At 34.0% G+C, this 20,531-nt stretch overlaps 1 protein-coding gene across 4 annotated transcripts in view; it reads left to right on the top strand.

Annotated features, from left to right (window-relative positions):
- cadps2 (Ca++-dependent secretion activator 2) overlaps nucleotides 1-20,531 on the top strand; it is a 103,335-nt gene that overhangs the window by 77,098 nt on the left and 5,706 nt on the right. For 2 of the 4 annotated variants that reach the window (XM_058086265.1, XM_058086263.1), the window contains 7 exons: nucleotides 360-515; nucleotides 596-743; nucleotides 5,700-5,714; nucleotides 6,599-6,673; nucleotides 8,206-8,289; nucleotides 8,401-8,433; nucleotides 13,957-14,064. In XM_058086265.1, coding sequence (XP_057942248.1) covers nucleotides 360-515; nucleotides 596-743; nucleotides 5,700-5,714; nucleotides 6,599-6,673; nucleotides 8,206-8,289; nucleotides 8,401-8,433; nucleotides 13,957-14,064 — 619 coding nt within the window. The remainder of the gene's footprint in view (nucleotides 1-359; nucleotides 516-595; nucleotides 744-5,699; nucleotides 5,715-6,598; nucleotides 6,674-8,205; nucleotides 8,290-8,400; nucleotides 8,434-13,956; nucleotides 14,065-20,531) is intronic. The other 2 variants (XM_058086264.1, XM_058086266.1) reach the window with 2 other exon arrangements.

The following is a 20,531-nucleotide window of genomic DNA, read 5'->3' as shown; positions in this document are numbered from 1 at the left end:
CATTGGATAAGAGAAGTGTAAGGGTGACTATAGGGGTGTTATCTCATGTCTAGAGGGCTCTAATAATGTTAAAAACGGTATTTAGAAGGTGGTAAACAGGATTTTTTTTATGTCTTATTTTCTTTTACATCAACTATATTTAGTATTAGGAGTGTAAAGGATGACTATAGGGGTGTTATTTCATGTCTAGAGGGCTCTAATAATGTTAAAACAGGAAGTAGAAAATGTGTGCATATGAATGTTGATGTGTCATTATTATTTTCATCAGTGAAAGTGTCGTGCGTCTGTTGTTTGTGCTTTGAAAGCATCAAATAGGAGTTTTACAATAACAAGGCGCGTGTGTGTTGTCGTCATGGCAGCAACGGCTCGGCCACATCGGAGGATTTGTTCTGGAAGCTGAACGCTCTGCAGATGTTCGTGTTGGACCTCCACTGGCCCGAGGCGGAGTTCGCTAAGCACCTGGAGCAGCGGCTCAAACTGATGGCCAGCGACATGATGGAGGCCTGCGTCAGGCGGTGATGCCCGCACGGAGAACACGAACTTCAAACATGATGCTCAAAACTTCATCTGGAATTTTTTTTTTCTTGTCCCGCAGAACAAAATCCGCTTTTGATGGCAAATTGCAGAAAGCCAACAAGTCGACGGACTTCCGTGTGCCGTTGTGTGTGTGCACCATGTTGAACATCCTGATGGACGCCAAGAGACAATGCTCCAAACTCTGTGTGCTGGACACCGGACAGGAGGTACACACACACACTAGAACATCATCTATGCAGCGGAACCTCCACAGTGGAACAGTAATTCCAGGAATTTTTCATTATTATTAGAGCCCTCCAGACATAAATAACACCCCTATAGTCACCCTCTGACTCCTATTAACCAATATAGTAGACATAAGAGAAAATAGACATATCCTTATGTCTATAGAGCCCTATAGACATAAAGTAGCACCCCTATAGTCACTGTTCCACTCCTATTACCCAATATAGTAAACAAATATAGTATATGTAGACACAATAAGAGACAATAGACATGCCATATAAGGAATGCATGCAACAGTATTAACACAAAAATGGCTAAATTGCTACTATGTTTATGTTAGCATGCTAATAATGCTAACAATAGCATGCAAAACCTCCCATAATAGCGCCTGTGAATGATAATAAAAATGGCTAAGCATGCTACTATGCTAATGTTCACATGCTAACAATGCTAACTGTAGCATGTGAAACATTATGCAGCGGAACCTCCAAAGTGGAACAATAATTCCAGGAAATTCCACAAAATAGGATTCTTTATTTCTAAATGGAATATCTTCATAGTTACAACATGGGAAACAACCTTCTAAGTATGTTTTTTATCATTATTAGAGCCCTCCAGACATAAATAACACCCCTATAGTCACCCTCCGACTCCTATTAACCAATATAGTAGACATAAGAGAAAATAGACATATCCTTATATGTCAATAGAGGACATAATTGGAAAACATAAGACATAGGAAACGTGTTTACGACCTTCTAAATACGTATTTTGACATTATTAAAGCCCTCTAGAAAGAAAATAACACCCCTATAGTCACCTTCATACTCCTATTACCTGATCTAGTGGACATAATTGGAAAAAATAAGACATAGAAAATTTGTTTATGACCTTCTAAATACATTTTTTAACATTATTAGAGCCCTCCAGAAAGAAAATAACACCCCTATAGTCACCTTTACACTCCTGTTACCTGATTTAGTAGCATAATTGGAGAACATAAGACATGGAAAATTTGTTTACGACCTTCTAAATACATTTTTTAACATTATTAGAGCCCTCCAGAAAGAAAATAACACCCCTATAGTCACCTTTACACTCCTGTTAGCTGATGTAGTAGCCATAATTGGAGAACATAAGACATAGAAAACTTGTTTACGACCTTCTAAATAATTTTTTTTATCATGATTAGAGCCCTCCAGACATAAATAACACCCCTATAGTCACCCTCCGACTCCTATTAACCAATATAGTAGACATAAGAGAAAATAGACATATCCTTATATGTCTATAGAGCCCTGTAGACATAAAGTAAAACCCCTATAGTCACCGTTCCACTCCTATTACCCAATATAGTCGACATAATATAGTATATGTAGACACAATAAGAGACAATAGACATACCATATAAGGAATGCATGCAACAGTATTAACACAAAAATGGCTAAATTGCTACTATGTTTATGTTAGCATGCTAATAATGCTAACAATAGCATGCGAAACCTACCATAATAGCGCCTGTGAGTGATGATAAAAATGGCTAAACATGCTACTGTGCTAATGTTCACATGCTAACAATGCTAACTGTAGAATGTGAAACAGCATAATAGCGCTAAGTGCATGCCGATGTGAATGCTCATGAAAATGGTTACACATGCGACTATGCATGCTAACATGCTTACATTAGCATAATCAATCAACTTAAATGCTGCTGTGCTAATGTTAGTATGCTAACAATGCTTACTTACTGTGACTGTTACTGTGATAAGTTCTACTCATAAAATGGCGACTATGCTAATGCTCGCATGCTAACAATGCTAACTGAAAGCATGTGAAACAGCATAATAGCGCTAAGTGTGTGCCGATGTGAATGCTAACATGCTAACATTAGCATTATAGCAGAAAGTGTTTCATGAGTTCCACTTATAAAATCAACTTAAATGCTGCTATGCTAATGTTAGTATGCTAACAATGCTTACATGCTTGCTTACTGTGACTGTTACTGTGATAAGTTCTCCTCCTAAAATGGCGCCTATGCTAATATTCGCAAGCTAATGGTGCTAACTGTAGCATGTGAAACAGCATAATAGCGCTAAGTGTGTGCCGATGTGAATGCTAACATGCTAACATTAGCATTATAGCAGAAAGTGTTTCATGAGTTCCACTTATAAAACCAGCTTGAATGCTTCTATGCTAATGTTTGCATGCTAACAATGCTTACTGACTGTGACTAGAAGTTCTACTCATAAAATGGCGACTATGCTAATGTTTGCATGCTAACAATGCTAACTGTAGCATGTGAAACAGCATAATGGCGTTAAGTGTGTGCCGATGTGAATGCTAACATGATAACATTAGCATTATAGCAGAAAGTGTTTCATGAGTTCCACTTATAAAATCAGCTTAAATGCTGCTATGCTAATGTTATTATGCTAACAATGCTTACTGTCTGTGACTAGAAGTTCTACTCATAAAATGGCGACTATGCTAATGTTCGCATGCTAACAATGCTAACTGTAGCATGTGAAACAGCATAATGGCGTTAAGTGTGTGCCGATGTGAATGCTAACATGCTTACATTAGCATTATAGCAGAAAGTGTTTCATGAGTTCCACTTATAAAATCAGCTTAAATGCTGCTATGCTAATGTTATTATGCTAACAATGCTTACTGACTGTGACTAGAAGTTCTACTCATAAAATGGCGACTATGCTAATGTTCGCATGCTAACAATGCTAACTGTATTATGTGAAACAGCATAATAGCGCTAAGTGTGTGCCGATGTGAATGCTAACATGCTAACATTAGCATTATAGCAGAAAGTGTTTCATGAGTTCCACTTATTAAATCAGCTTAAATGCTGCTATGCTAATGTTATTATGCTAACAATGCTTACTGACTGTGACTAGAAGTTATACTCATAAAATGGCGACTATGCTAATGTTCGCATGCTAACAATGCTAACTGTAGCATGTGAAACAGCACAATAGCGCAAAGTGTGTGCTGATGTGAATGCTAACATGCTAACATTAGCATTATAGCAGAAAGTGTTTCATGAGTTCCACTTATAAAATCAACTTAAATGCTGCTATGCTAATGTTCGCATGCTAACAATGCTAACTGTAGCATGTGAAACGGCATAATAGCGCTAAGTGTGTGCCGATGTGAATGCTAACATGCTAACATTAGCATTATAGCAGAAAGTGTTTCATGAGTTCCACTTATTAAATCAGCTTAAATGCTGCTATGCTAACAATAGTGTGCTAGCTCGTTAGCATGTAATTGTAAACAAATAATAGCACACAGGAAGACTCGCGTGATGATGTTTTGAGCTCCGAGTTTTGTTCGACTTTTGAGGCAGGTGACTGCAAAATGGTACCACTTTGGAGGCTCGGCTCGATGTGCTCCAATGACAAAAGTCTGCGTTTGTTGTTTTAACGAAGTCGAAGGAAACGTCCTTCAGTCGCTCGCCGCGGCCTCATCAAGTTTTTTTAGACACGAATTGAAGGAAGCCGACAGTCATGTGACCAGACGTTCATCATTATTCCCACTCACGAGGACGCACTCTTTAAACGTGAAGAGAAACTCTCCAGAGGCGTCGCCATGACAGCCGCTTTATTTCTCATTCAGGGTGTTTTGAAAGTCAAGACTTTCCGACGTTTTTTTTTTTTTCTTTTCTTTTCTTTGACGGCTTTCTGCCGGCGTCTGAAGAACAGGAAGAGACGCTAAAAGCTTCTCCCACCGCTGAGCGGGTCAAAGTGTGGCATCAGCTGCTAAAGCCTCAGCCTTTCTTCCAAACACGCCGCCGCTTGATTGGCTGGGAGGCGAGCGTGAGGCGGCGGCCTTGACGCCAATGACAGCCAAAAACCCCTCATTCCCACCCACCCCCGGTCCTCCCCGCTCCTCGGGCGCCGGCAGACCTGTTAGAGAGCTAACAAATACGCCGCGACGCCTCTCAGTCGTATTTCATGTCTTTAAGACGCTGCAACCTCAAAAAGCTGAATACCCAAATCCCTCCTTTATCACGGTTATCCAAAGTATAAACAACAAGGTGGCCTGCTGTGCTTTGCTTTGCATGCAGGACCATAATATAAAGTATGGAGGAGAATAGGACAGGCTGCTGTGCTTTGCTTGCAGGCCCATAATATAAAGTACGAAGGAGAATGGGACAGACTGATGCTCTTTACTTGCAGGCCCATAATATAAAGTATGAAGTAGAATAGGACAGGCTGATGCTCTTCACTTGCAGGCCCATCATACAAAGTGTCAAGAATATTATGGGCCTGCTGTGCTTTATGCTTGCAGGCCCATAATATCAAGTATGGGGGAGAATAGAACGGGCTGCTGTGCCTTGTTTGCAGGCCCATAATATGAAACATAATAGGATGCCCTGCTGTGCTTTGCTTGCGGGCCCATAGTATAAAGTATGAAGAGTAATAGGACGTGCTGCTGCGCTTTGCTTGCAGGCCCATAGTATAAAGTATGAAAGAGAATAGGACAGACTGATGCTCTTTACTTGCAGGCCCATAATATAAAGTATGAAGGAGAATAGGACAGGCTGATGCTCTTTATTTGCAGGCCCATCATACAAAGTGTCAAGAGTATTATGGGTCTGCTGTGCTTTATTTTTGCAGGCCCATAATATAAAGTATGGAGGAGAATAGGACGGGCTGCTGTGCCTTGTTTGCAGGCCCATAATATGAAACATAACGAATAGGATGCCCCGTTGTGCTTTGCTTTGCTTTGCTTGCAGGCCCATAGCACAAAGTATGAAGAGTAATAGGACATGTTGCTGCGCTTTGCTTGCAGGCAGATTTGATTATATTGGGTGTGATTTGATGGTGTACCTAATGAAATGTCCTGTATGTTGTGTGTCGTGTCATACTCGTGTCATGTCCTCATCTGTGTCTTCCCACACGTCCTTGTTTGACCGCCAGACCGACAAGCAATGGGTAAGTCCTAAGTCTATTTTTTCCCCCGTCTTCAAACGTCCCAGAGGGGGGGCGCTGTAAACCCCCCCAAGGAACTGAATGAAAGACACACAAGCAGCAGGAGTGAATGGAGGAAGCAGGAAACAAATGCAAAGTTAAAAGTGGTTGAAGTAAGTCCGTAAATATTTCACCGTGTTCTCCTACCGGCCGCCTTCGGTACCGCAGCATCCGCGGCTCCCGCAAGAAAGTCAGGAGTTGAGGCGCCATCTTGTAATCTTCAAAGCACTCGAGGACATTTTCTAGAGGGGGAAAAAAAAAAAAAAAAACGAGCTTTGCTGGCGGTGACCTCGTTGGATCTGCAATTTGTCAGCGATCCGGGCCGCTTTGTTGATTGAAATTTTTAATTTGGGTGCTCTTTAGACGGCCGCTGAAAGGCCATTGTGGCGCCGTGAACTCCCCCCGCCGCCGCCGCCATTCAGCGCTCAGGGCCCCCCATCTCTTCCCCCCGCCGGGGAAAAGGTGCCATGAATATGTTTTTTTTTTTTTTTTTTGCGGGGGCCAAAGCGGACGTGAAATGGCGGATTAATTGAATCCTGTGTGCGCCTTTGGTCCTCGCAGCTGGACGGGTGCTTTAGAGGCGCACAAGGCTGCGCTAATTGTAGCGCACGCACAAAAAGTATCCTTCAGATTCCTGCGCGTCTTCCCCCGCCGCCTGGAATGTCTTTCACACACGTAATTGTCCTATTAGCTGCTTAACTCACTCGCTCCTGGTCTCTCTCTGTCTGTGTGTGTGTGTGTGTGTGTGTGTGTGTGTGTGTGTGTGTGTGTGTGTCAGTGTGTGTCAGTCAAAGTCGTACAAATAAAGTTGTCTTGGTGCCCCCCCCCCCCCCCCCCCCTCCCTGCAGCAGCAGTACCACTCCAAAATCGATGTCCTCATCGACGAGGCGTTCAAAGACATGGTTTCTTCTCTGGTTTCGAAGGTAACGCCAATGTTTTGTTTGACTTGCTGACTCCCTCTCTTTATTTCCTTTATTATTTCCTTTATATATTATATATAAAATATTATATATATTATATTATATATATTGTACATATATATATAATATATTATATTATAAATGTTTTTAATGCAGTTTTGTTTCATATTGTATAATTTTTTTTGCTTTGTTTACATTTTTTATATCATATTATATATATTATATATTATAAGTGTTTTTAATGCAGTTTTGTTTCATATTTTATCATTTTTTTGCTTTGTTTACATTTTGTAATATTATATTATATTATATACATATATTATAGATATATTATATTATAAGTGTTTTTAATGCAGTTTTGTTTCATATTTTATCATTTTTTTGCTTTGTTTACATTTTGTAATATTATATTATATTATATACATATATTATAGATATATTATATTATAAGTGTTTTTAATGCAGTTTTGTTTCATATTTTATCATTTTTTTGCTTTGTTTACATTTTTTATATTATTATTATATATAATATAAGTGTTTTAATGCAGTTTTGTTTCATATTTTATCATTTTTTTGTTTTGTTTACATTTTTTATATTATATTTATTATATATATAATATATTATATACGTATATATAATATTTATTTTATCTGTCATGTTTGATGTTTTTCCATAATATTTCCGCTGTAGAAAAAATAAGAATAAGAATGATAAGAATGAGAATAAAATTAGAATAAAATAATAATCTATTAAAAATAATAAGAATCAAATAAATCAAATAAGAACGATAATAAATATAGTAATACTTGTGTTGACTAAAACTGAAAGCAATAAATGAACCGTATTGTCTGCAGGCCCATAATATGAAACATAAAGAATACGATCCCCTGCTGTGCTTTGCTTGCTGGCCCATAATATGCGAATATTTTTAATGCAGTTTTGGTTCATATTTGATCATCTTTTTTGCTTTGTTTACATTTTTTTAGTGATATTTATTTGATCTGTTTGATGTCTTTCCATAATATTTCCGCTGTAGAAAAAATAAGAATGATAAGAATAAGAATAAAATAAGAATAAAATAATAATATATAAAAATAATAAGAATAAAATGAATCAAAAATCAAATTTGTTTACATTTTTATTGATATTTATTTTATCTGTTTGATGTTTTTCCATAATATTTCTGCTGTAGAAAAATAAGAATAATAAGAATAAGAATGAAATAAGAATAATATATAAAAATAATAAGAATAAAATAAATTAATTAAATGTGTTTACATTTTTATTGATATTTATCTGTTTGATGTTTTTCCGCTGTAGAAAAAATAAGAATAAGAATGAGAATATAAAAAATAAAAAATAATAATAAAATAAATCAAATAATAATAAATACAGTAATATTATAGTAATAGTAATAGTACACTGTATGTTGACTAAAACTGAAAGCAATAAATGAATGGTATTTAAGCTAATGTTTGTATTCCATTCGTAGCAGGCTAAATCATGCTAACGTGCTATCGTTTGTGTGTTGTAGTTGTCGGCGGTCCTCGATGGCGTTCTGTCCAAACTGTCGCGTTACGATGAGGGCACCTTCCTGTCCTCCATCCTCTCCTTCACGGTGACCAGACGCCAAGTCGTAACGTGGCGGAAATGGAATTTGTGCCACTGAAGTTCTTTGTTGTTGTTTTTTTCCGACCCCCCCACCCACGACCCCGCCCCCATCCCGCAGGTGAAGGCAGCCGCCAAATACGTGGAAGTACCGGTAAGTTTCGCTTTATTATTATTATTATAGCGCTAGAAAAATATGTTTCATGTACACACAAATACAAGTGCCCCCCCCCCCCCCCCCAAGCTGACGCCGGCCCCACGTAACCTCCTTAATCCTCTGGCCCCGCCCACCCCAGACTTCCTGCTCTTGAATGACAATGTAACCGCCACGGCAGCTTCTTGGTCTTTTGTGTGTTGGCAACCCGATGCGGCTAAGCCCCCGTCTCCAGGTGGGACGAGGAGGGGCACGGGGGTGGGGGCGGACAGGCGTTCCCGCCAATAGGCCACACCCCCACACTGTTTCTCACGACAACGCTCACCTCACAGGTGCGCCGGGACAAGGTTTCATTTGGTTCTTGCTGATATTCCCATGCTCCGACGGCCTCCAGGGAATCGAACCCGTTTTCTTTGAGACTAATTCAAACTTCATTTGGTAATGTTAATACATAAATTAACCAGAAATAGTCATATTTCTGAATAATAGTTAGCAATCATGATTGAATAGCAACTTTTAATTAGCAATAAAAGCCAACTTCCTGTCCAGGCGTGAACACTTCCTGTTCTGCCAGGTGCACACACTCCATTATTCATGTCGGAACTACGACTCTCAAATAATTTGATGAGTGAGAATTTTTGAATGAATTAATCCTGCACGGTGGTTTAGTGGTTAGCGTGCATGCCTCACAGCTAGGAAACCCGAGTTCAATTCCACTCTCGGCCATCTCTGTGTATAGTTTGCATGTTCTCCCCGTTTATGCGTGGGTTTTCTGCGGGTACTCCGGTTATGAAAAAATTATTTAAATTAATTTATTTTTATGAATTTAAATATTTGTAAAAATTTGAAAAATTACAAAAAAATGTATAACATCAATATATTGTCATGAAATAAATCAAATTTTGACAATTTCTGCAATCATTTTCACAATAGAAAATTTAAAAGTAAAAAAAATTAATTGTGGGAAATGATTTTGGGGAAAGTTGACTGTGAACATCCGGCAGCAACGCGACATTTTGGCATAATTGTAAAAAGTTATGATATTGCGACGGCAAAGTCCAAATATTATGGGAATTATTATTATTATTATTGTTAGGAAAAAATGACAGTTTAAATCTTTGTCAAACTGGAAAAAATTACAAAAATTAAATAACATCAATATACCGTCATGAAATAAATAAAATTTTGACAAATTCCGCAATAAATTTTACAATAGAAAATAAATATTAAAAATATTTTTGTGGGAAATGATTTTGGGAAAAGTTGTGCTTGGGAAAGAAAAACTTACAGGATGACTGGAATACTGTGAACATCCGGCAGCAACGCGACATTTTGGCATTACTATAAAAAGCCAACAAAGTCCAAATATTATGGGGATTATTATTATTATTGTTGTTGTAATGGAAAAAATGAAAAAAAAATTAAATAACATCAATTTATAGTCATGAAAAAAAAATAAAATTTTGACAATTTCCGCAATAATTTTTACAATAGAAAATAAATATTAAAATTTTTTTGTGGGAAATGATTTTGGGGAAAGTTGTGCTTGGGAAAGATGAACTGAACATCCGGCAGCAACGCGACATTTTGGCATAACTATAAATAGTCGACAAAGTCCAAATATGATGGAAATTGTTATTATTATTATTGTTGTTATGAAAAAAATAAAAAAAAATAAATATTTGTAAAAATTGGAAAAATGACAAAAAAATTAATAACATCAATATATTGTCATGAAATAAATAAAATGTTTACAATTTCTGCAATCATTTTCAAAATAGAAAATTTAAAAGTAAAAAAAAATTGTGGGAAATGATTTTGGGGAAAGTTGTGCTTGGGAAAGAAAAACTTACAAGATGACTGGAATACTATGAACATCCGGCAGCAACGCGACATTTTGGCATAACTATAAAAAGTCGACAAAGTCCAAATATTATGGGAATTATTATTATTATTATTGTTATTATGAAAAAATACTATGAACATCCGGCAGCAACGCGACATTTTGGCATGACTACTATTGGACCGAACCAAGTCAACAGTGTAGACCATAATTATAAACAATATATAACATGTATGTTCTCCCCGTGCATGCATGGGTTTTCTCCGGGTACTCCGGTTTCCTCCCACATTCCAAAAAAACATGCTAGGTTAATTAGCGACTCCAAATTGTCCATAGGTATGAATGTGAGTGTGAATGGTTGTTTGTCTATATGTGCCCTGTGATTGGCTGGCCACCAGTCCAGGGTGGACCTTGCCTTTCGCGACTGGGATAGGCTCCAGCACCCCTTTGTAGTTCCAACATGTACTCGTATGAACCCGGCGGGACAGGAAGTCAGCTTTTACGTGTTTTGGGCTGGAACTGGGCCCGCGTCTCCGACCTGTCACACATCTTTGTCACCTTGTCGGCGTGAGACGACACATGGGAGGGAGATTGCCACTCAGCCTGGGGGGGCGGGGGGGGGGGGGGGGGTGTTAGCATCTCAGATGACGCGCACACACAAGTGAGTGCTATCATGCTATGTCATCTCCATTTGCGCTGATACTTGCAGTACTTGTGTATCATACCAAGCTAGACAATGTCATAACTGGTTTAATAATAATAATAATATTTTAATCAAATATAATAAAAATATAAAACATAATTATTATATTATATGATAATTTTATTATTAAATTTTATTATAATATGATAATAATATATTATAAAATAATATATTAATATTAATATTATATTAAGATTATATATTGTAATATATATATATATATATATATATATATATATATATATATATATATATATATATATATTATAAAATATAATAAAAATATAAAACACAATTATTATATATGATAATTGTATTATTAAATTTGATGATATAATATATAATAATATTATAACCTAATATATTAATATTAATATTATATATTATATATAATATTAATATAATAATATTAATAATGCGAAAGAAAAACATACAATACGACTGGGACATCCTTTCTCAAAATGTGTTTATTAATAATATTAATAATATAATAATATTATATTAAAATAATATTAATATATTAATACAATAATATAATATTCATATATTAACATAATTATCATCATTATATATGTTATCAAATATAATATTAATATAATATTAATAATAATATTTATTAATGTAATGATCACTGCACTCCATTCGTCTTCACTTCGTCCATTGTTGTCATATAGCTTCCTCTTTGGCGAAAGAAAAATGACCAAAAAAAATGACAAAAAATTTGAATAACATCAATACGTATACATGTCATAAAATTTGGACAATTTCCACAATCATTTTTTAAATAGAAAATAATTAATAAAAAAATTGCGGGAAAAGAATGACTGGAAAACTGAACATCCAGCAGCAACACGACATTTTGGCATGACTACTATTTGGATGAATTATGAACAAAAAATGTAAAAAAAAAAATATTAAAAAAAAGAATTTAAGTCAATGCAAAATTTCAGTAAAAAATGTAAATGTTAACACAAATTGCTAACCAGGACGGATGTTAACCAAGGTACCATTGTAGTACCTTGTCCTGGGTACACAAGGTGGTCTATGTCTGATTATGAGGTTCGGACTCTGGCGTTGATGAGGTTGATCCTGACACGCCTCCTCAGATGATGAAGATGATAGGAGAAAAGACCAGCAACTTCTTGACCTTCAAGTGTCCTCCAGAAATACTTGACAGGCCTCCATCTGCAGGACTCACCTGTCCGCTGTGGAGGAGCGTGACGAGTCTGATGTCCGTCAGGCCCTCGCCGAGCGTACCAGATGCCCCTGCGGTCATGTGACCCCACTTTAACCTCTTTTTCCCGCCTGGTGGTCCGTCTGGATTACAGACGCCTGACTGACCGGTCTCGGCGTGTCACTCCATGTTAGCGTGCGTATGGCGTGTGTTGCATGACATGTTACACGGATAGTAAACGCACACGTTCCGCCGTTCGCCATCGCCACGATCACAAAACACGACAAATGTGGCAAAACAAACGCACTTTGCTCAGGCTCCATTTCCTCGTTTAGCGGCGGGCGGCAGGCTGATGTGACGCTCCCCCCTTCAAGCAAGCCCCCGCCGCCGCCCCTGCCCCCCCCTCCCCTATCCCCATGGGGCGATGCATGGCAGCTCAAGAGGAGCGACTGTGAAAGATGTCAAAGCAATTACAAAAAGCATTACACTTGTAATCCCCCCCCCCCCCCCCCCCCCCCCCGACAACACCAGTGGGAATCACCTTAACGCTACTGTTGGAGTGTGTGTGTGTGTGTGACATTGATGATCACTGGCTTTGGTTTTGCAGTGCTCCTGATTATTTGTAAAAAAAAATATATATATATTTGTAAAAAAAAAATTTTTTTAAATGTTGGTGCTTTTTTTTTTTTTTTACAAATATTTGATTCTAAACCAAAAATTCCCCAAATTTGTTAATTATTGTTTTTTTTTCACTTGTAACATCATTATACTATAATGACGTTACAATTGGGAAAAAAAAAATAAAATTCTCCAAAGTTGCAAATAAATTTTTTTTTCAATTGACGATTGAAAAGAATGTCAATTTATGTTAAAATTTATTTTATGTTAACATTTTTTGGTGTTTTTTTTATTTTTTTACAAATATATAATTCTGATGTTATCATAACGTATTCCCAACCTAAAATTCCCCAAAATTGCAAATTAATAAAAAAAAAGACCAAAATTTTCCATCAAATTGAAAATTTTTGGGCCGTTTTTTTTTTTGTTTTTTACAAATTCTGATAGTATCATAACTCATTCTCAAAAAATTCCCCCAAATTCCCCAAAATTGCAAAAAAAAATTTCAATTGTAACGTCATTATACTATGACGTTTGGATTTTTTTTCAAATATTTGATTCTAATAATATCATAACTCATTCCCGATTGAAAGATTACGATTGAAAAAAAAACTGTTTTTTTTTTTTTTTACAAATATTTGATTCTGATAATATAACTCATTCCCAACCTAAAATTCCCCCAAATTGCTAAAAAAAAAAAAAAATCAATTGTAATGCATTATACTATGACATTCGAATTAAATATTTTTGGCTGTTTTTTTTTTTGATTGAAAAAAATGTTAATTTATGTTAAAATTCATTTTATGTTAAAATGTTTGGGTGTTTTTTATTTTTTTACTAATATATAATTCTGTTGTTATCATAATGTATTCCAAACTTAAAATTCCACAAAATTGCAAATTAATAAAAAAAACCACCCTAAAATTTTATCAAATTGAAAAATTTTGGGGCGTTTTTTTTGTTTGTTTGTTTTTTTTTACCAATATTTGATTCTGATATCCTAACTCATTCCCGATTGAAAAATTACAATTACAAAAAAACGGCCCAAAATTTTTCAATTGTCGTTGCCTGTCTCCCGTATAATAATAATAATAATAACATCCCATAATAACATCCCTGTGATCCAATCCTAAATACCCCAACATAGGATGAGATGTTGACAGGATGTTCTGATGTGTCCTCCAGAAACCAGGAATGGACCTGGCTGACACCTACATCACCTTCGTGCGTCAGAACCAGGACATCCTGCGGGAGCGAATCAACGACGAGCTCTACATCGAGAAAGTGTTCGACGTGAGTCAGCTTTCTTCTTCTTAATCTTGGACCGTGGAACCTTGCTCATGCTCGTTTTCAACAAAAAATTAATTAGCAATTTTGGGACAAATATTTTGTTTTATATTTGTTAAAAAAAAATGGCCCAAATTTTTTCAATTGTAACGTCATTATAGTATAATAAATTCCCAACCTAAATTTCTCAAAATTGCTATTTTTGTTTTTCGATTGTAACGTCATTATACTATAATGACGTCATGATTTAAACAATTTTTTTTTGTTTTTTTTGTTTTATTTTTTACAAATATTTGGTTCTGATAATATCATAACTCAATCCCAACCTAAAATTCCCCAAAATTGCTATTTATTATTTTTTCAATTGTAACGTCATTATACTATAATTTTGGGGCATCATTAGACTATAATGACGTTACGATTGAAAAAATTTGTTGTTTTTTTTTTTACAAATATTTGAATCTGTTAATATCATAACTCATTCCCAACATAAAATTCCTAAAATTGCAAATTATTATCTTTTACAATTGTAACGTCATTACACTATAATGACGTTACAATTGAAAAAAAAAATAGTGGCGTTTTTTTTTTTTATATTTAATTCTGATAATAACAAAACTTATTCCCAACCTAAAATTCCCCAAAATTGCTAATTTATTATTTTTTTCAATTGTAACGTCATTACACTATAATGACGTTGCAATTGAAAAAAATTTGGGGTGTTTTTTTTTAAATAAATATTTGATTCTGATAATATCATAACTTATTCCTAACCTAAAATTCCCCAAAATTGTAAATTATTATTTTTTTTCAATTGTAACGTCATATACTATAATGACGTTACAATTGAAAAAAAAAATAATAATTTGCAATTTGGGGGAATTTTTTTCAATCGTAATGTCATATTTTGGGCCGTTTTTTTTATAAATATTTATTCTGATAACATCATAACTTATTCCCAACCTAAAATTCCCCAAAATTGCTAATTTATTATTTTTTTCAATTGTAACGTCATTACACTATAATGACGTTACAATTGAAAAAAAATTGTGGCGTTTTTTTTTTTTTAGAAATATTTGATTCTGATAATAACAAAACTTATTCCCAACCTAAAATTCCCCAAAATTGCTAATTTATTATTTTTTTCAATTGTAACGTCATTACACTATAATGACGTTGCAATTGAAAAAAATTTGGGGTGTTTTTTTTTAAATAAATATTTGATTCTGATAATATCATAACTTATTCCTAACCTAAAATTCCCCAAAATTGTAAATTATTATTTTTTTTCAATTGTAACGTCATATTATACTATAATGACGTTACAATTGAAAAAAATAATAATAATTTGCAATTTGGGGGAATTTTTTTCAATCGTAACGTCATATTTTGGGCCGTTTTCTTTATAAATATTTATTCTGATAACATCATAACTTATTCCCAACCTAAAATTCCCCAAAATTGCTAATTTATTTTTTTTTCCAATTGTAAAGTCATTACACTATCATGACGTTACAATTGAAAAAATTTTGTGGTGGTTTTTTTTTTTAATATTTGATTCTGATAATAACAAGACTTATTCCCAACCTAAAATTCCCCAAAATTGTAAAAATTGTTTTTTTTCCAATTGTAACATCATTACACTATAATGACGTTACAATTGAAAAAATGTTGTGCCATTTTTTTTCACAAATATTTGATTCTAATAATATCATAACTTATTCCCAACCTAAAATTCCCCAAAATTGCAAATTATTTTTTTTTTTCAATTGTAACATCATTATAGTATAATGACGTTATTAGCAGTTATTAGCAATTTTGGGGAATTTTAGGTTGGGAATAAGTTATGATATTATCAGAATCAAATATTTATTTAAAAAAAACGCCCCAAAATATGACGTTACGATTGAAAAAAATATTTTTTTTTTCAATTGTAACGTCATTATAGTATAATAACATAATAACATAATATTTTGGAGCGTTTTTTTTTTTTAATATTTGATTCTGATAATATCATAACTTATTCCCAATCTAAAATTCTCCAAAATTGAAAAAAAAAATTCAATTGTAACGTCCTTATGATATACTGATGTTATGATTAAAAAAAAATGGGTTTTTATTTTATTTTTTTTTACAAATATTTGATTCTGTTAATATCATAACTTAATAACTTTTTTTTTCAGTTGTAACGTCATTACACTATAATGACGTTACAATTACATACAAAAATTTATGGACATTTTTTTGTTTGTTTTTTTTTGTATCAAGTCATCCCTTCCACAAAGATCACTAAACCAAATGTATTTTTTCCCACCACGTTAGGGACAGCAAACGCAGCAGCAGTCTTTGTTTTTCCTCTTAAACATTTCCAGAACGCTTGTTGTGTTTACCATCGAGGAGGCACGTTCAAGTCCCTCACACACACACACACACACACATCGTATATATAAAGACACACTGCGGAGCTTCCCGTTGCGGCACATCCCAAATATTTTAGCTAGGAGTTGTTAAACACGGAGGACGGAATCGATACGGTGGACATGACGTCTCGGACCTTTGTCCACATTAGCAGCGTGTCGCCCAGCCATGGATTGATGCTGTGTGTGTGTTCATGTGTGTGTGTGTGTGTGTGTGTGTGTGTAATGGGCCTCAAACGCGTCCAGTCACGCTCCAAGGAGGCGGGCCTCGACCCGTCTCCCACTCAGCCTCACAGCGTGATGAAGATAATAGAACACGCCATCATCATCATCATCATGGTGATGTTTAAGCGAGGGAGGGCGTGAGGGCGTCCAAGCGCCGTTCATTCAAGGAACCGAGTAGGCAAAGCCTGCTGACAAGGACACGCCCACTCGCTGCCCCGCCCCCACGCACCTTTCACCCCCCACATATGTCAGCCAGCTCATGAATCATCACTTCCTGTTTGCACCCTCGTATTTAGTCATCACATCACCAATGCTGGAAATAAAGTGACCGCCTCCCAAATATTAACTTATTAACATTTCCTCAAATAAAATTTTATGAATGAATATTTCCTCAAATAATAATTACTGACTGAAATAAAATACTGTTATAAATGACTAGTTTCTCAATTAAATATGTTTATAATAAATTATTTCCTCAAATAACTATCACTCTTAATGGCCATTTCCTCAAATAAAATACTATTGCGTGAAAATAAAATATGATTAATGGCTATTTCCTCAGCTAAAAATTTTAACAGTAAGTTATTATATCCTCAAATAAAAATATCACTCTTAATGTCCATTTCCTCAAATAAAATACTATTGTGAATGAGTATTTCCTCAAATAAAATATCATGAATGGCTATTTCCTCCACTAAAAATGTTTTTAGTAAATTATTATATCCTCAAATAAAATATCACTCTTAATGGCCATTTCCTCAAATAAAATACTGTTGTAAATGAGTATTTCCTCAAATAAAATACTGTTGTAAATGACCATTTCCTCAACTAAATATGTTTGTAGTAAATTATTATTTCCTCAAATAACTATCACTCTTAATGGCCATTTCCTCAAATAACATACTATTGTAAATGACTATTTCCCCAAATAAATATTCTGAATGTCCATTTCCTCAAATAAAATACTATTGAGAATAGGTATTTTCTCGGATAATATTGTGAATGGGTCTTTCCTCAAATAAAATATTGTGAATGACTGAGCAAATTGACTGAAATAAAATACTGTTATAAATGACTACTTCCTCAACTATATATGTCCGTAAATTTTTATTTCCTCAAATAAATTTCACTCTTAATGTCCATTTCCTCAATAAAATACTAATGAGAGTGGGTATTTTCTCGGATAATATTGTGAATGGATCTTTCCTCAAATTCACAATATTTTGTGAATGACTGAGTATTTCCTCAAATAAATTATCACTCTTAATGGCCATTTTCTCAAATGAAATACTGTTGAAATGACTATTTTCTCAAATAAATATTGTGAATGTCCATTTCCTCAAATGAAATACTAATGAGAATGGGCATTTCCTCAAATAAAATTCTATTGAAAATGGGTATTTCCTCAAATAAATATTGTGAATGGGTCTTTCCTCAAATAAAATATTGTGAATGGGTATTTCCTCAAATAAATATTGTGAATGACTATTTTCTCAAATATTGTGAATGTCAATTTCCTCAAATAAAATACTAATGAGAGTGGGTATTTCCTCAAATAAATATTGTGAATGGGTATTTCCTCAAATAAAATACTATTGAGAATGGGTATTTCCTCAAATAAATATTGTGAATGTGTCTTTCCTCAAATAAAATATTGTGAATGACCATTTCCTCAAATAAAATACTAATGAGAATGGGTATTTCCTCAAATAAAATGCTATTGAGAATGGATATTTCCTCAAATAATTATTGTGAATGGGTTTTTCCTCAAATAAATATTGTGAATGACTATTTCCTCAACTAAAGGTTTATAGTAAATTACTATTTCCTCAAACAAACTATCACTCTTAATGGCCATTTCCTCAAATGGAATACTATTGAGAATGGGTTTTTCCTCAAATAAATATTGTGAATGGGTATTTCCTCAAATAAAATATTGTGAATGACTACTTCCTCAACTAAATGTTTATAGTAAATTACCATTTCCTCAAATAAACTATCACTCTTAATGTCCATTTCCTCAAATAAAAATGTAGCTGTAGTCAATTAGTGTGCTAAAAACGTGATTAAATGCGGTTTCTGATTATTTGCTGAAATTGTGATGCGCTCGTAGACGGATGATGGCGTCTATTGTGGGCGTCTGAAAAAATGTCACGCGTTTTAGTGCCAGAAGAGGAACATGTGTCATTTCTAGAAATTCTATCATTACTTTGACACCCCCCTATCCCCCCCCGCACCCCCCACCAGCCCCCCCGCATTTGACAGGACCACCCCAAACCGCCCCACCACCCCCACCATCTTCCCACCATCTGCTTTCACTGTCGTTCTCTAATTTGCTCAATTAAGGAGCTCCTTCATCGTCAATTTACACATAGTGTGTGTGTGTGTGTGTGTGTGTGTGAGACGGGTAGCGATGAGGAGAAGGATGAGGAGGGACGGCATGAAGGACTTGATCATAATAATAATAATAATAATACGGAGGACCAACAATTTAACCACATTGTTGGACTTGAACTGTTTCTGTCGTCATGCTTTTATTTCATCATGAAATTCAAACAACAAATTTGTGGATAAATTTTAGGATAACGTCCATATACGACGTGGAAACAAAAGATTTTTATCATTTTTTTCAACAAAAAATTAATTTGAAAAATATATACGTATATATATATTTTTTCCCTAAATAGTTTTGGGTGAAATTTGGTTGGGAAAAGTTGTAGAATTTTGTTGTAGAAAGTTGAGATTTTGATCATTTCTGCAATCATTTTCACCAAAAAATTAATTAGCAATTTTGGGGAATTTTAGGTTGGGAATAAGTTATGATATTATCAGAAACAAATATTTGTAAAAAACAAAAAAAACGCCCACAAGTTTTCGTTAAGTCATTATAGTATAATGTTTATGACGTTACAATTGACGTTACAATGTTGACATTTTTTCGGACAAATATATGATTCTGATAATATCATAACTTATTCCCAACCTAAAATTCCCCAAAATTGCAATTTTTTTACATAAAAATTAAATTTGTGTTAAAATTTTTGGGTGTTTTTTTACAAATATGATTCTGATGTTATCATAACATATTCCCAACTTAAAATTCCCCAAAATTGCAAATTCATTTTTTTCAATTGTAACGTCATTATAATATAATGATGTTTTATATATATATATATATATATATATATATATATATATATATATATATATATATATATATATATATATATATATATATATATATATATATGTTATAAGACATTATAATATAATGACGTTATTTGGGCATTTTTTTGTACAAATATTTAATTTTGATAACATCATAACTTATTCCTATCCTAAAATTTCCCAAAATTGCAAATTAATTAATTATATTTTCCCAATTGATGATTGAAAAAAATGTATGTTAAAATTCAATTTATGTTAAAATTTTTGGGTGTTTTTTTTTCAAATATATGATTCTGATATTATCTTAACATATTCCCAACCTAAAATTCCCCAGAATTGCAAATATTTTTTTTTTCAATTGGCGATAGAAAAAAAAAATCAATTTATGTAAAAATTTTGGAGTGTTTTTTTTTTTACAAAGATATGATTCTGATGTTATCATAACGTATTCCCAAACTAAAATTCCCCAAAATTACAAATTAATAAAAACCACCCCAAAAATTTTTAATTGAATTGAAAAATTTTGTACAATTGAAAAAAAACCTAAAATTCATGTAAACATTTTTGGGTGTTTTTTAAAAAAAAATCTGAAATTCCCCAAAATTGCTAATTAATAAAAAAAAACACTTTTTTGAATTCAATTTCAATTCAATTGAATTGAAA

This window comes from Doryrhamphus excisus, chromosome 11 (assembly GCF_030265055.1).
Source record: "Doryrhamphus excisus isolate RoL2022-K1 chromosome 11, RoL_Dexc_1.0, whole genome shotgun sequence".
In the NCBI taxonomy this organism is placed as follows: Eukaryota; Metazoa; Chordata; class Actinopteri; order Syngnathiformes; family Syngnathidae; genus Doryrhamphus; species Doryrhamphus excisus.
This window is presented reverse-complemented; position numbering and strand designations above follow the sequence as displayed.